Source organism: Cannabis sativa, chromosome 1 (genome assembly GCF_029168945.1).
Source record: "Cannabis sativa cultivar Pink pepper isolate KNU-18-1 chromosome 1, ASM2916894v1, whole genome shotgun sequence".
NCBI lineage: Eukaryota > Viridiplantae > Streptophyta > Magnoliopsida > Rosales > Cannabaceae > Cannabis > Cannabis sativa.
Window position 1 is genome coordinate 49,473,801 of NC_083601.1, and position 13,612 is coordinate 49,487,412.

General features: G+C 30.8%; 2 protein-coding genes across 6 annotated transcripts; one reads left to right on the top strand and one right to left on the bottom strand.

Annotated features, from left to right (window-relative positions):
- Positions 1 to 459: 459 nt before the first annotated feature.
- On the top strand, positions 460 to 5,415 carry LOC115706760 (uncharacterized). Of its 4 annotated transcripts, XM_061108470.1 has the most exons (6): positions 460 to 649; positions 3,034 to 3,307; positions 3,394 to 3,508; positions 3,781 to 3,899; positions 4,257 to 4,317; positions 4,997 to 5,415. In XM_061108470.1, the coding sequence occupies exons 2-5, from the start codon at positions 3,084 to 3,086 to the stop codon at positions 4,306 to 4,308; spliced, it is 510 nt and encodes a 169-aa protein (XP_060964453.1). In that variant the 5' UTR covers positions 460 to 649; positions 3,034 to 3,083; the 3' UTR covers positions 4,309 to 4,317; positions 4,997 to 5,415. The 4 variants fall into 4 exon arrangements, with proteins under 4 accessions (XP_060964453.1, XP_030490352.2, XP_030490354.2 ...); XM_030634492.2 differs by lacking the exon at positions 4,997 to 5,415 and having other exon boundaries at positions 4,257 to 4,652; XM_030634494.2 differs by lacking the exons at positions 460 to 649; positions 4,997 to 5,415 and adding an exon at positions 2,568 to 2,763 and having other exon boundaries at positions 4,257 to 4,652.
- Positions 5,416 to 6,678: 1,263 nt separating this feature from the next.
- Positions 6,679 to 12,959, bottom strand: LOC115703883 (phosphatidylinositol/phosphatidylcholine transfer protein SFH3-like). Of its 2 annotated transcripts, XM_061108471.1 has the most exons (15): positions 12,924 to 12,959; positions 12,606 to 12,787; positions 12,126 to 12,393; positions 11,937 to 12,036; positions 11,245 to 11,511; positions 11,087 to 11,164; positions 10,332 to 10,433; positions 10,183 to 10,232; positions 9,905 to 10,004; positions 9,147 to 9,230; positions 8,927 to 9,001; positions 8,480 to 8,594; positions 7,955 to 8,355; positions 7,074 to 7,154; positions 6,679 to 6,979 (listed from the first exon to the last, which is right to left on the bottom strand). In XM_061108471.1, exons 2-15 carry the CDS (start codon positions 12,637 to 12,639, stop codon positions 6,962 to 6,964), a joined length of 1,773 nt encoding a protein of 590 aa, XP_060964454.1. In that variant the 5' UTR covers positions 12,640 to 12,787; positions 12,924 to 12,959; the 3' UTR covers positions 6,679 to 6,961. The 2 variants fall into 2 exon arrangements, with proteins under 2 accessions (XP_060964454.1, XP_030486980.2); XM_030631120.2 differs by lacking the exon at positions 12,924 to 12,959 and having other exon boundaries at positions 12,606 to 12,883.
- Between the last annotated feature and the right edge of the window lie 653 nt (positions 12,960 to 13,612).

Consider the following 13,612-nt stretch of genomic DNA (forward strand, 5'->3'; position numbering starts at 1 on the left):
AAAAATCGTAAAGAAAGAAAAGATTTTTTTTTTTAATATTGAAAAGATGTATTCTTACGTTGTTCTGATACGACTTATATAGAAGTCGATCCAAGAAAAAACGGTAAGAAAACGGTAATATTATCGTTCGTGGGAGGAGTTGGATCGTGGGAGGAAAAGGCGGATCATTGACTGATCGCGTTTTAATAAATAAAAATAAATCTTTATTTAATTAAATAATTTTTCTTTAAAAAATAAAGTGACACCTCACCCGCCAACCCGGATCGATCAGACGGCGACGGCGCGTGTGTGGTTGTCCAGTGTGTGAGTCCTCATCCATGCACGCGTGTGTGGTTGTCCACTGGGTACCCCTTGGGGCCCAAACCCATATCTCAAACTTGCACTAGATATACACTTAAAATGTAGTGTTTCTATCCCATGTGGGACTCTACTCACACACTTCACTTTTCTATTTTTACATATTTCATACAAAGTTCCAACAAAAATCAATTTCAATTTAAATTCCTAATTTTCACTTTCTCCACCGTTCGCCGCCCTTCCTTCTCACCTCCGAATACCATCTCCGTTGACTCGCGCACCTCTTTCCCAGCTGCCCAGTCCACTCTTAACTCCGGATCTCCCTCTCCTCTTGTGTTCGTTGCCACTTAAGGTATTACTCTACTGAGCTTTGGGTTTCATGTGTGATACCTTTTTAGTTTTTGGGAAGGAAATAATTAATAGATTTTTGTAATTCCGTTGTAGACTAGTTAAGCCCAAAAAATGTTAGTAACCATTCTCAAATGTTTGTATTAGGAATTTCCAGTTAGTGTGGAAGCAGAGACAACAATATTGTTTTGATTACATGATTTTTCCACTGTGTCTGCTGTGTTATAGAGTATGAAGGTAGATCTAAGCCATTAGGTTAGTTGACACACAATATCTCTGGTTTATTGTTCGGTTGTCCTCTCATGCCATTCTTTTCCATTGAAACCAATAATAAGTGCATAATCTTTATTATTTCTATTACTGCAAACTAGCAAGTGATAAATGCCACTGTGTTTAGCAATTTAGAGCTGTTTAATCTCTAATATTGTCGTTCATGGTTGCTTTTTAGGGTATTTTTAATGAATCAAAGAGATATATGGTGTACCCTTTAATTAGTTCTGCCAAGATATTTGAGTTTATTTCTGTCTTTAGTATTCAACTCATCAATTCTTTAACTTCAGCCAAAGAAACTTCCTGCATCATTGTTTTCGTTCTTGTCTGGCAGTAAATGAAATTTGTACTGGCCTAGTTTTCTTAATTTTTTCTTTTTGTTGAAATCAAAGTAAAGATCTGATTTGTCTGCTGGTTTTCTAATCTTGAATTCACTTCTAATTTTTATTGAGTGGTAAAGGAAGCAAGAGGGGTTTTCTTTGTAAAACTTGAGCTTCTATACATTTTAGTATGCCAACCTTAATAAGTATACTCAAAATTTAAAATCCACTGTATTTTTTTTTTTTTTTGTAATTAAAATTATATTTGTTTGTCCTGTTACTTTTCTTTTATTTCTCTTTATTGTTTTAAATCAGGTTGAAATTTTTCTTGTCACATTTTGAGGCCTTCTGTGTTTTCCTTTCCAAGCATTATTTAAGATTAGAAGTAATCTTACATGAAGATACCATGATCGATAAGTAGTGGGTGTTATTTTTTTTTTATTATATATGCTTATTTCATGAGCATTTAGTGGAGATTTTTTTTTTCGGATAGTAAAGAATGATTCATATAAATATATATAGGTATAACTAGAAGATTGTGCTTTTGTGTTTGAACAAACCTCATCAATACAATTTGGCTAATATGTATATTGATTCTATATTTTTACCATATTTTATATTTGTTTTTAATATTGAATACTTATCATTTTTTTTTTAATTTGCAAAAATATTGGCTGGAATTGGTGATATTAGAATTGAGTGACATTGTCACTTTGGAGTTTGGATTGATAAAGGATTCTATAATATTCATAATTTGTACACTCTTGTTTATGTAACATGTATTATCTTATGTTATAATTTAGGATAGATTTATGTTGCAATTTAGGTTGGATTTATGTTGGACTTATGTTACAATTAGGTTGGATTTATGTTGGATTGTAATATTTTGAACTAATATATTTAGCTCTTTAAGTGAAAAATCAGGTTTTACTCTTAAATTGGATTGGATGGATCCAATCAATCCAATTAATATTGGATTAAAAATATTGGATGGATCCAATCTAGTATAAAATATTGGATCAAAAGTATTGGATGGATCCGATCCAATACAGGGATTCATCCATTAGATGAAACCGATCCAATCCAATGTTTTATTAGATTGGTTCGGTTCGGTTGAGCCTACAGTATTGGATTGGATCGGTTGGAGAAATCTAACATCTAATGTGTAATTGGATTAGATCTAGATGGGTCCAAAAATATTAGATGTGATCAAATGAACAACCCTACATGTATTGAAATTAACATAAAATAGTGTGAGGAAATTTTTTTAAAAAAATATTAAGTAATTTTTAAAAATTATTTAAGTTTATATTTTTTTTTTAATAATGAGGTGTATTTATTATTTTATGGTGCCATGTAAATAATATATTGTGTAATTCCATTTTTGGGAAGGAGTGAAGAGATGTTTATGTAACTGGGTAAATTGTAATCCCATTTATCAAAGCTATCAAAAAGAATGGTTTGAATTTGTACTCTTTTGCTCCCTGTCCCTGTTCTTCCATTCCCTTCTTCTCAATCATTGTTTAAGGTTCGTTCTTCTTCATTCATATTTCTATGCCCTAATTTTCTCGAGGTTCATTATTATTTTGTACAATCTCAATAAATGTTGTTTTGGGTTCATCTGATTTTTGCTTTTTTGGGCTATTTTTGAGAGAGCAATCGATGATTGTTTTAATATGCAAATTTGTTTCATTGATCCATGATTCAAACTCCGAAGAACGAGTTAAATCCATTTCTTTTGCAATTCACTTTACCATAAAGAATCACAATCCTTAAAATCGTCTTTTGAACCAACCAGACCGATCAATTCAGATCAGATCAGATCCACTTCGATAAAGGAAAGGAAGAATGCAATTTTTTGGGGGTTCAGAGATCAGTCCCTCGCCGCCGGTGCCTACAGCTTCCGGCAACAATGCTCATATGATGTACATCTTCAATCGTAATGGTGTCTGCTTACTCTACCGTGAGTGGAATCGCCCTCTCAGAACATTAAACTCTCAGCAAGACCACAAGCTCATGTTTGGTTTGCTTTTCTCCCTCAAGTCATTGACTGCGAAAATGGATCCCACCATGTTCGTCTTTCTCTTCATCTTGACCAGTTTTATTTGAGTTTTTTAAGATTTCAGTATAGGGTTAATGGAATTTGTTTTGGGTGTAGTGCGGAGAGAGGAAACCTTGGGGTACCTCAATTGCCTGGTCAAGGTTGCTCTTTTCACAGCTTCAGGACCAATACATACAAGCTCAGTTTCATGGAAACCCCTTCTGGAATCAAGGTAATATTTATGTTTATCATTCTATTTACGCTATCAATTGGTTAAAAGAAAGAAAGACAATGTATCTTATATTTACTTGCTGATTGATTCTATCATCTATGATGATTTGACCCAAAATTCATCTCTCTTTTGTTGATATGGTTTTTGAATCAAAATCCTCTGTTTGTATAATGTGTGTTGTTGATCAAGTAAAACTAATATTGCTCTCTTTGAAAGAAGTATCTCGTCACACTAGGAATGTCTTCATAATTGATGATGTACTATCATTGCAGTTTATCTTGGTAACTCATCCGAGGACTGGTGACCTTAGGGAATCCTTGAAGTACATTTACAACTTGTATGTAGAATATGTTGTTAAGAGCCCTCTTTATTCTCCTGGATCCCCAATCAGGTAACTTATGTCTTCCACTTATAAGCTTGATGATACTAACTAAGAACACATACACACTTGCCATCTCGATATATTTGTTTTCTACACTGACATGATTTTATTTCTCCAATATCTTGTTAAAATTACTAGCAATCAACTACACTTATACAATAATAGATATGCTTGTATTTGTTGGCTGTCTTACTCCATTTTATAGGCTTGTTAAATTGTCGTCTACTCATGTTTTGTTACTTGAATAAATCTAACAAAAAAAGTTTTTTTTTTAGATTTGACAATGCCTCAAGGTTATTTTAATTTTTATTTTAAAATTAAGAACGCCATTGTATTTGCATTCTTACTCTTGTAAGTATTTTATAGGAACGAGCTATTCAACACATCGCTTGATCAGTATGTAAGGAGCATTGCTTAGAGGTCGAAGGTAAATAACCAACCAACTATTGGAACCTAAAGATACATCATTATTGCTTCTGTCTCATACAAACAAGTTTCTAAATGTAGTTTAGACCCGTTTCTGGCATCACCACTCTGGCAATGGTTTCCATGTACTTGTTTGCTTTGAATATAGTATGTGCCTAACCGATCTAAAATAGTGTTATGTTTATCCTCGTTTGTTGGAATATGGTCACATGCATTTGCTTTGTTATTAAGGAAAGGCAGAGGACTCACAATATTTTGGCTTTAGATTAGTGATTGAAACTAATCACTATTGGTTACATTTGTGTCTATGAAAAGCATTCTAAATTTTGTTTCTCACCATCTATTATTATTTGCTTTGAGTACATAATTTATTCTAATTGTCTATCTATACCTCCAAAAAAAAGTTAAAACTATTTTTTTAAGTAATTTATCCCTATGTATGCATGATCTTAGCTGAAGAGATGCTTATTATATTTTTTAAAGAAAATGGACTAGAATATAACTTTGGTATTATAATACCTAACTAATGTTTGGAGGGAGAAAAAAATGAATTAAATAGATAAATAAGGATTAAAAACTCAAAGCCCCAGCTCAATAAATCGAACAAAATTTAAGCCCAAAAAGCAGAAGGGATAACCTAAAAACCTATAAGAAGTTTAATGGTAAAGACAAAATTGCAGGGAAAGCTAACATACCTGGCTGGTATCATTGGAAACAGTATTGAGGACGATACCGTACCAAGATAGGTCGAGGATGGCACCGTACCGAGATAGGTCAAAGACGACATCGTACTGAGTAGGGGTGTTCATTAAAATGTTCACGCTGCATCACATTGCATAAAAAAATATGGTTTGAAATTCTTTGCGATGTGGTTGCGGTTTGTATTTTTTTCAAACCGCACACGGTACGATGCGGTTTGCGGTTTCGAATTTAATAATTGCGGTTCAAATTCAACTGCAGTATATATTACAAAGTTACCAATTTTTATAATATATAATTTTTATTCCTTTTTCATATAAGAACAAATACATGCAATATATGTATATATTATATATTTTTTAAAAAAACAATTCAATATAATAACTTATTGATTAGTATATATGTTATGATGTTAAAATTTTAATAATATTTTCTTTTTCGTATTGTTAAAACTTTATAAATTAATTTTTAAATTTTTGTTATGATGTTTATTAATGATGATAGTATAAACCGTTTAAATTGTATCGCACCGCACCACACTGTACTTTTGCAGTGTGATTTTTGTAGTTTTTAGATCTTGTGGTACGGTTGCGATTTGAGAAATTACATAAACCGCATATGTAGTTTGGTTTGAAAAAAAGTCACAATCTGCACCACCTACACTGCGAATACTCCTAGTACTGAGATAGGCCAAGGGCGGCACCATTCTAAGAGGCTAAGGATATACTTAGGTTAATACACGCCGAGGTAAAATAGAGAAAATATCAAGAGTAAATCATATCTCGATTCCGCAGATAGCAAAATCAAGACAGATAAGACAAAATAAAGTTTAAGAAAATGTAATTATACAATTAAAAAACTAATTTTAAGAGAATTAAGACAGCTCATGAGAACACGTATCACACAAGTTTAAGGAATGACAGCACAACTATGCATGCAAAGAACATACTATGTAAAAAGGCAATCACGTAGAAGAGAGAGATATTATGAACTTGAAAAAAAAAGAACCCACTAAAAAAAATATTAATTGGATAATTTGATCAAAAGAAAAAATTTACCATTTTTTGGTCAAAACAACTAATAATATAGAAATATATGTAGGGCAAGTAATTAGTATGATAGTGTAGTGTGTTTGGTGTAAGAGTTTCACTTAGTGGGTTTTAGTTGAGATGGGTTTAAAGATTAAGAAAATTTCTAATCAAATTATTTAAAGAGTTTGAGATTACTCCAAAATAAATTTAAAAGTACTTAATCATAAATCATCCACTCAAATTATACGAAACATTAGTTTAATTTTACATTCTCATTCACAAAAACTCAAACCCTACCCCAAATGTTTAATAAATTATAGATTTATAAGTATTACAAAACTTGTATGGTGACTATCACATAACTTGTTAAAAAGTGAGGATGCATGTGTGTTAATAGGGTTCAAAAATTATATCTGAGGACAGTACGTTAATGGGGTCCAAGAATTACAATAAAAATATTATAATGACGTGATACTAAATTTTAATAAAGTAGATGATCCCAATTTTAATAATAAATATGATTGTTAAAAACTCTATCATATCATTGTAATTTTTGGTACATATTTTCAGTAACCTTATTCCTTAAATATAAATTCTTCACACTACTATAATTTTGTTAAAAAAATCAAATTAACTAAACAAATATGAAAATTCTTTTTCAATTATTATATGAAAATATGCGTGGAGCACATACATATTTCCTAGTATATACATTTTAACTATAAAGGTTTACATTGTGTAATAATAGTAATAATGTACAGATTACTTGAGTTGAGAATTAACAAAACAAATTCAAACCGAAAGCATTTTGAAAATGAAAAAATAAATAAATAATTATACTATTAGTGGGGCTGAAATCAACATGGCCACCAAAACTCCAAACAACATTTCCAGATGTGATCTTAAATATATCTCTCACCAATGGAAAAGGTTCTGAAATCAAAGTTCAAAACTATTTAGTAAGCCTAAAACAAATTTCAGAACAAATTAAGAAATTTTGGGAAACTAATGGAATGTATTTACTTACAAACTTCTTCTTCTTCTTCTTATTTTTCTTTTCAATCCTTGAAACAAGCTCGTCTTGCCGAGCAAGAGCATCTTCAAGTGCCTACACCAACCAAAAACAAACAAAAATAAGGATTAAGTTATTAGGAGCTTTGTAATGTGTAAGATTAATTAGTTTACAAAGAAAACTAAATTAACTGAGTTTATAATAACATAATTGTTAGCGCGAGTTCTACATTAATAACATCTTAAAATTAAATACCATACTTAAATTAGGTTTGGCCTAAAGTTAATTTAGGTTCTAAGAAAAATAATTTGTTTGGGCTTTTTTATAAGAATAAATGATATTTTTTAAAAATTATTAAAAAAATATATATTTATTAAAAGGTTTTGTTTTTTTTTTCTTTCATTTGGGCCCTGAGACAAGTGGCCCTAGACACGTGCCTAGTCTGTCTTAGCTTAGGGCCGACCCTGCCTAAGATGCATGAGCTACTTCTCTTATTGCCAATTGATTTTGAGATAGAATCTCATGCACCGTATCAAATTCTAACATGGTATCAGAGCTAAACTAAATTTTAACTAGTATTCAATCCAAAAAGATAGCCAAAGGAACCGCTTGTGATTAGGGGTCAAACGAGCCACTTGTAATCGAGCCATGCAAGATTGGTGATGTTAGAGAGTCACACATTGATAATGTGTTGAAACTAAATGCCATACATAAAAACATGTGCTACTCCTCTCATAGTCATTGCTAATTAATTTTGAGACGGAATCCATACACCTTATCAAATACTATTACAACATTTCTCAGCATGGATGAAAAAGCCTTCTTCCAACAACATATATATGGATGCAAATTAATGAGTACTAATAAAATAGGTAGGTACATATATGTAGGCATACCTTATGAGCTAGTGATAACTCTTGTTCTAGGTCATTGACCCGTTTGACAGCTGCAGCCAGCATTTCCTCTTTCTCAGGAGGCATGGATACTGGTTTCATATTAAGAACACTAACTTTTTCTTCAAGTTCAGCCATGCGCTTCATCATGGCCATATACTCAGTGTTCGAGATGGCCTCGACAGCCACCGGTACGTCCAACTTATGGTGTTTGATCATTGTCATCTCATTGTAGTAAATAGGGCTGCCATAGACAGCCATTTCAATAATTTTCTTTGGCATGTTTCGTGTTAGTCGGATCATTGTGACAATTCCCATCACCATGGCCAAGATTCCAGAAAATAACAAATTGTTTGATCCTTCAGTAGTTTTGCAACCATCATTCATGCACAAAGTACTTGTATCTTTCAAAGAGAAGCATTTTTTAATGTTACAAAAGATTTGAAATTATATAGCCAAAGCAAAAATATAAGTATCTTTAGACAATTCTTTTGAGGTAATAATTCATATTGAGAAGGTTAACTAAACCTTTATTTTGGATGAATCTATCTCTTTTAGTGGCTTTAGTCCATGATGCATCCACATTCTTGTCAACCATTGGGGTAAAGTTGTCATTTTTGCAGGCTTGGGTTGTTAAAGCACCCTGTAATTTTTGGTTTTAATGAGGACATAGAATAAAAAGAAAGGCATAACTACAATATTTTCAAAATATGAATTTTATGAAAGTCAAAGATTTGATTTATATAAAATTTCCACCCAAAGTTTACTATCAAGATTAAATAACCCACGCCATAGTTTACATTATGGCGTCGGTTATGTTTGATTCTATAACATCGCCTGGATCAGTGTTATTAGCGAATTTCGTTAAAACTGACGCTAAAAGACTTAAAAATTTGTCTCTAAAGTCCAAATTTGTACTAGTGTCTTATAAATCTAAAAGATTTGAAGATATTATTAAAAGTGTAGAGAAGTTACTTCAGAAATAGAACAAGGTATCGGAGACTCCCTTGAAGTGTCTAGAGCTGTTTCTGAGTTGAAAGAATGACATCTCTTCGTATTTTTTGAAACCAAATAGAGAATATAATAGTCATTAGACAATGAAGGATATATATAAACAAATAGTTAATATATATTATAAGGATATAATATATGAAGTGAAAAAACTTATGTCAAGACCAAGTATATTTGAGCTTGCCTTCTCTTTCTTAGAGACATTTTTCTCCTCGTAGTCATTTAATGCTCTTCTTGTGCATTTTTTTACTTCACCATTTTGCACCATCTGTTTCATCAAATAACAAATTCTTAATTAGGAGTCTTAATTAAATTATATTTTTCTCATGTTCCATGTCAATAGTTGTTGTTTTTCATTGATCTTGTTTGATATATATACAAATTAGTAATCTCACATATTAGATGACTCAATTAGAAGATCTTTCTAATATTCCTTGATTTGTCTTTAAATTTAGGTTTGCATGAACTTCATGTCTGATTTTTCTTATTACATTAAAAAAGGTGCAGTGTAATATTTTTGTGTTGTAGTATAAAAGTAGGATTCAATGTGATTGTTTTAGGATTACATTGATCAATTTTTTGGCATGACAAAAAATAATAAATCTAAAAGTATTTTTATAATTAATATATATTGATAAATTAATATGATATTAACTAGTTAAATTTGGACCACCTCTAGAGAGTGTATGACATGACACAAAAATAATAAATTTAAAAGTTGTTAACTATTATATGTATTTTTAGGGATTTTTTCATTTTTACACTTTAAAATATATATATATATTTTTTGTATTTTTATGAAATTCTACTCAGAAATCCATATAGCAACTAACGAAGCAATCTAAATCGCAACCAAAATTCGTACAACAACCCACATAGAAACTACCGGAATAATCCAAATCGTAAATTTAAAAAATAGTATATGGAGTAATTTCCCTTAACCTTAAGTATTTCTAGGTCGTTCCACGGACCCTTATCAGAGCGCATGCAACCACCATTGTCTCCACAAGTGCAAGTACCACCCAAAAACTCTGGCAATTCACTGGTTTAAATTGCAAAATAATAATGTGAGAACGATAGATTTGAATAATAGACACCAAATAATACAATAGCCAATTAAAATTAGAATTAGCATGAAAAAAAATAGCAAAACTAAAAGGAAGATGATGAGAAAGAAATATGAAAATAACATCATTTATTCCCTACTGAAAAGAACTTACTTAGCATCAATTATTTCAAGCAACTTGCTCTGGTACTTGTTACCAAGAACCTAGTGCAAATAAAACTTTATTTTTAGCTTCAACAATATTAAATTAAGATTATCATAACTAGTTTAAGAAGGGTTCATAATATATAGGATTTCACTTACATGAATTTTTGAAGTGGTCTTTGGATCTATGAATGATTTAACAGTGCTCCACAATAACCTAAATCCAGAACCAGCATTAATGATGAACATGCGGTTCAGGGTCTGTGGAAAAACAAGAAAATTAAAGAAAAAAAAAACATTAGCATCTTAAAAAGAAAAAAAGAGAGGAAGCAATATAATCAAATAAAAAAGTAAATGCATGGTTATACAAATTTCCCATTATCCCAAATATAGTATTAAATTTGACACAACACTTACTATATACCAAATTCCCAACACATTTTGCCATAAGAGCACATTTTTAGCTAGTTGAACTATATATTAGCTTTACATTATTTACTTGCATCTCTATTAGAAAGGAATTTTTTATTTTTTATTTTTATGGAGAAAGATTTTAACCCTTTATTTTCTTTTAGCTTTTAGCATATATAAAAATTATAAAGCACCTAGCTATACGCAGTCAGCAAAAAATGTTCTCAACTTTTGGCTTGATTGTTGCGGATTGCAAAATTCTACTCTCTACATTACATAATGTTTAGTTACTGTTTATCAGACGATCAACGAATCGGGTAGCACATTATATTGTTAGGAACTCCCGTTTCAATACTGGTTGTAGCATTTCTGTTTTTTTCATGTTTCAGAAGACTTAAAAAATCTTATGTATTCAGAATACTAATTATTTCGATGAAGTTGATATTTCATTTCAAAAAAATAAAAAAACTATAAAGCACCTAATAAGAATGTTCCAAAGTTACCTCAGGATAATTGTCGCCATCAATCTTCTGAAGGCGCTGGATTAGATCCCTTGCAGCTTTGTTAAAATTTTTAAGCCCCTTAAAAAATGCACATGTCAATTAGTAATTATTATTAACCAAACAATCTATCAAACATAAAATTAAATCAAATATTTTACCACTCCTTGAACATCCAAAATGGTAGTACTTTGATCAATGTGCTTCTTTGCTGCTATAGAACATGCAGGGAATTTAACAACAAAGGTTCTTTCAAATTCTCTGACATGGTAATTCACATAACGGTCCATTGTTGTGACTTGCATAAGCTTGTTTGAATCAATTTGGCCAAGTCTTTCAATGTAAACAGGTCTTCCTTCCTTATCCACTCCATGATGTCCTTGTGGATAGTAAGTTAGAACTTCATCTATTTCCTTAAACTCAAATTCCTTTGACAAAAAATAAAACCCGAAATTAAAATCAAAATCAAAATGGCATTTAAGAATCAATCTTTTATACTATTTAGACCTTGTATTTTGGAAAAGTTACTAATTGGACACTCTATTTTGTTAAATGAAAAAATAGACCCTGAATTTTCCAAAATGGTAAAAATAGGACCCTGAGCTCAATTTTCAACAATTTTATTGTTTAATATAACCAACTTTAAAACGATTTCTAACACGAACAAATACAGAAAATGTAACTAGTTTTGTCATAACATCTCTAGATCAGATTATTATTAAGTTTTATTTTGACAAAAAATCAGTTCAGGGTCCTATTTGTACAATTTTAAAAAATACGGAGTCCATATTATCATTTTACAAAACAGAAAAAGGTAATTTTTACAAATTACAGAGTCCGAAAGGATATATACCTCCATAATTGTATCAGCACCAAATTCCTTCCTCCATTGCAGCATATCAGCCCACATTTGCTTTGCCTTCTCAATATCAAATTTCCTTGCCCTCAAAAATCTACACCATATCATATTTATGAATGAAGGATTAGAGATTATTATAATTAGAGAGAAATGAATGTATATATATATGATGATGATGATGACCTTAGCATCATGTAGTGATCATCATGCTTTGAAGGTAATAGCTCTTCCAAGATTAGTGCTTGTCGAAAAGCATCAACAGCCTGCAACTCCTCAGGATTAAAGTCATTATCCTCAAAGGTTACAGACATAACCTTGCTACTGTTCCTTCTTCCTTTCTTTGTCAATGAATTCCTAAATTTGGTGGAAGCATTAATTGCCTTCTTCTTGAAAGATCCAATAAGTTTTGTCTTCTTCTCATCCTCATGACAATTTCCTTCAACTCCTCCTCCTGTAGATTATTTATATATCATTCATGAAATCATCAGTACATTATGTCTAATGCCTTTCTCAAGTGGTGAAAAATTCTTAGGCTTTTATCTAAAACTATATGTTATTACAGAAAATTGGTTCAATAACTTTTCTATACTAAATGGTTTGAAAGAAAAATTTCATAATGACAATCTATCAAGTTAGAACTTTTATCATCATCATCACATATACCTGGCTTAGGTGGTCCAGACATAGTATCACACATGATTGTAATGGTCTTCCAATGTTGATTAATAGATTTTGTGAAAGCTAGCCGAAAGGGCAGGAAACAATATCTCAAGCACTCATCAAATAAAATAAATAAATATACAAATAAAGCTCAAACTTGAACCCTCAAAAGGATACACTTTCACCTAAAATCATACAAAAAAAAAAAAGTTAGAAAATAAAAAACAATGCAAACATGTATACAATTGCGTAGTCAAAATACAATAATTAAAAAGTAAGACCAAGAAATGTATCAAATAATAACTATGTGTAGTCAACCACCTAGTTTGTATTTTATTTTTTTTGTTATGTTTCTGAGTACTTTTGTAGACTTTGATCCTCCATATTCAATTTAAAAGAGAGAAAGAGAGGTAAGATGGCTATATATTCTCCGAATTAATCTGTGAAATTGAGGACAATGATGGTGACATAATAACTAATTTTAGAGACTTAAAAAATTAAAGCTAAAACTAATTATAACATATATTATTATTAGACAAAATCAAATGTGATGATCTTGTTAGTTGTTTCATTGTTGTTGCAAGGTTCATACTATTGCTGGTTAACTATGAATTTGCTAATTTTTGTATTGTTTTAGAAAGTTAATGAAGAAAAAAAGTGTATTGGGAATAGTCACAACCACATTAAAGGTTAAAAAACAAGTTTTCTTATTTTTATTTTTTCTGCAATTATATGATTCAATCCAATTCGCATGATCCAATTCAATCCAATCCGCAAAATGCGGATATCCGTACTTGTGCGGATTGAATTGGATTGAAAAATCTAAAATCCGCACTTGTGCGGATTAGATGTTGTTTGATCTCAAAAAGTAACCGATTCAATTCAATATCCACACTTAATTATATATATTTTAAAAAATTATAATATATAATATATACAAATTTTCTAGTAATATTAAAAAGACACAAACTTCTAATTTCTTAATCTTTTTAGTAATATATTGAGTTAGT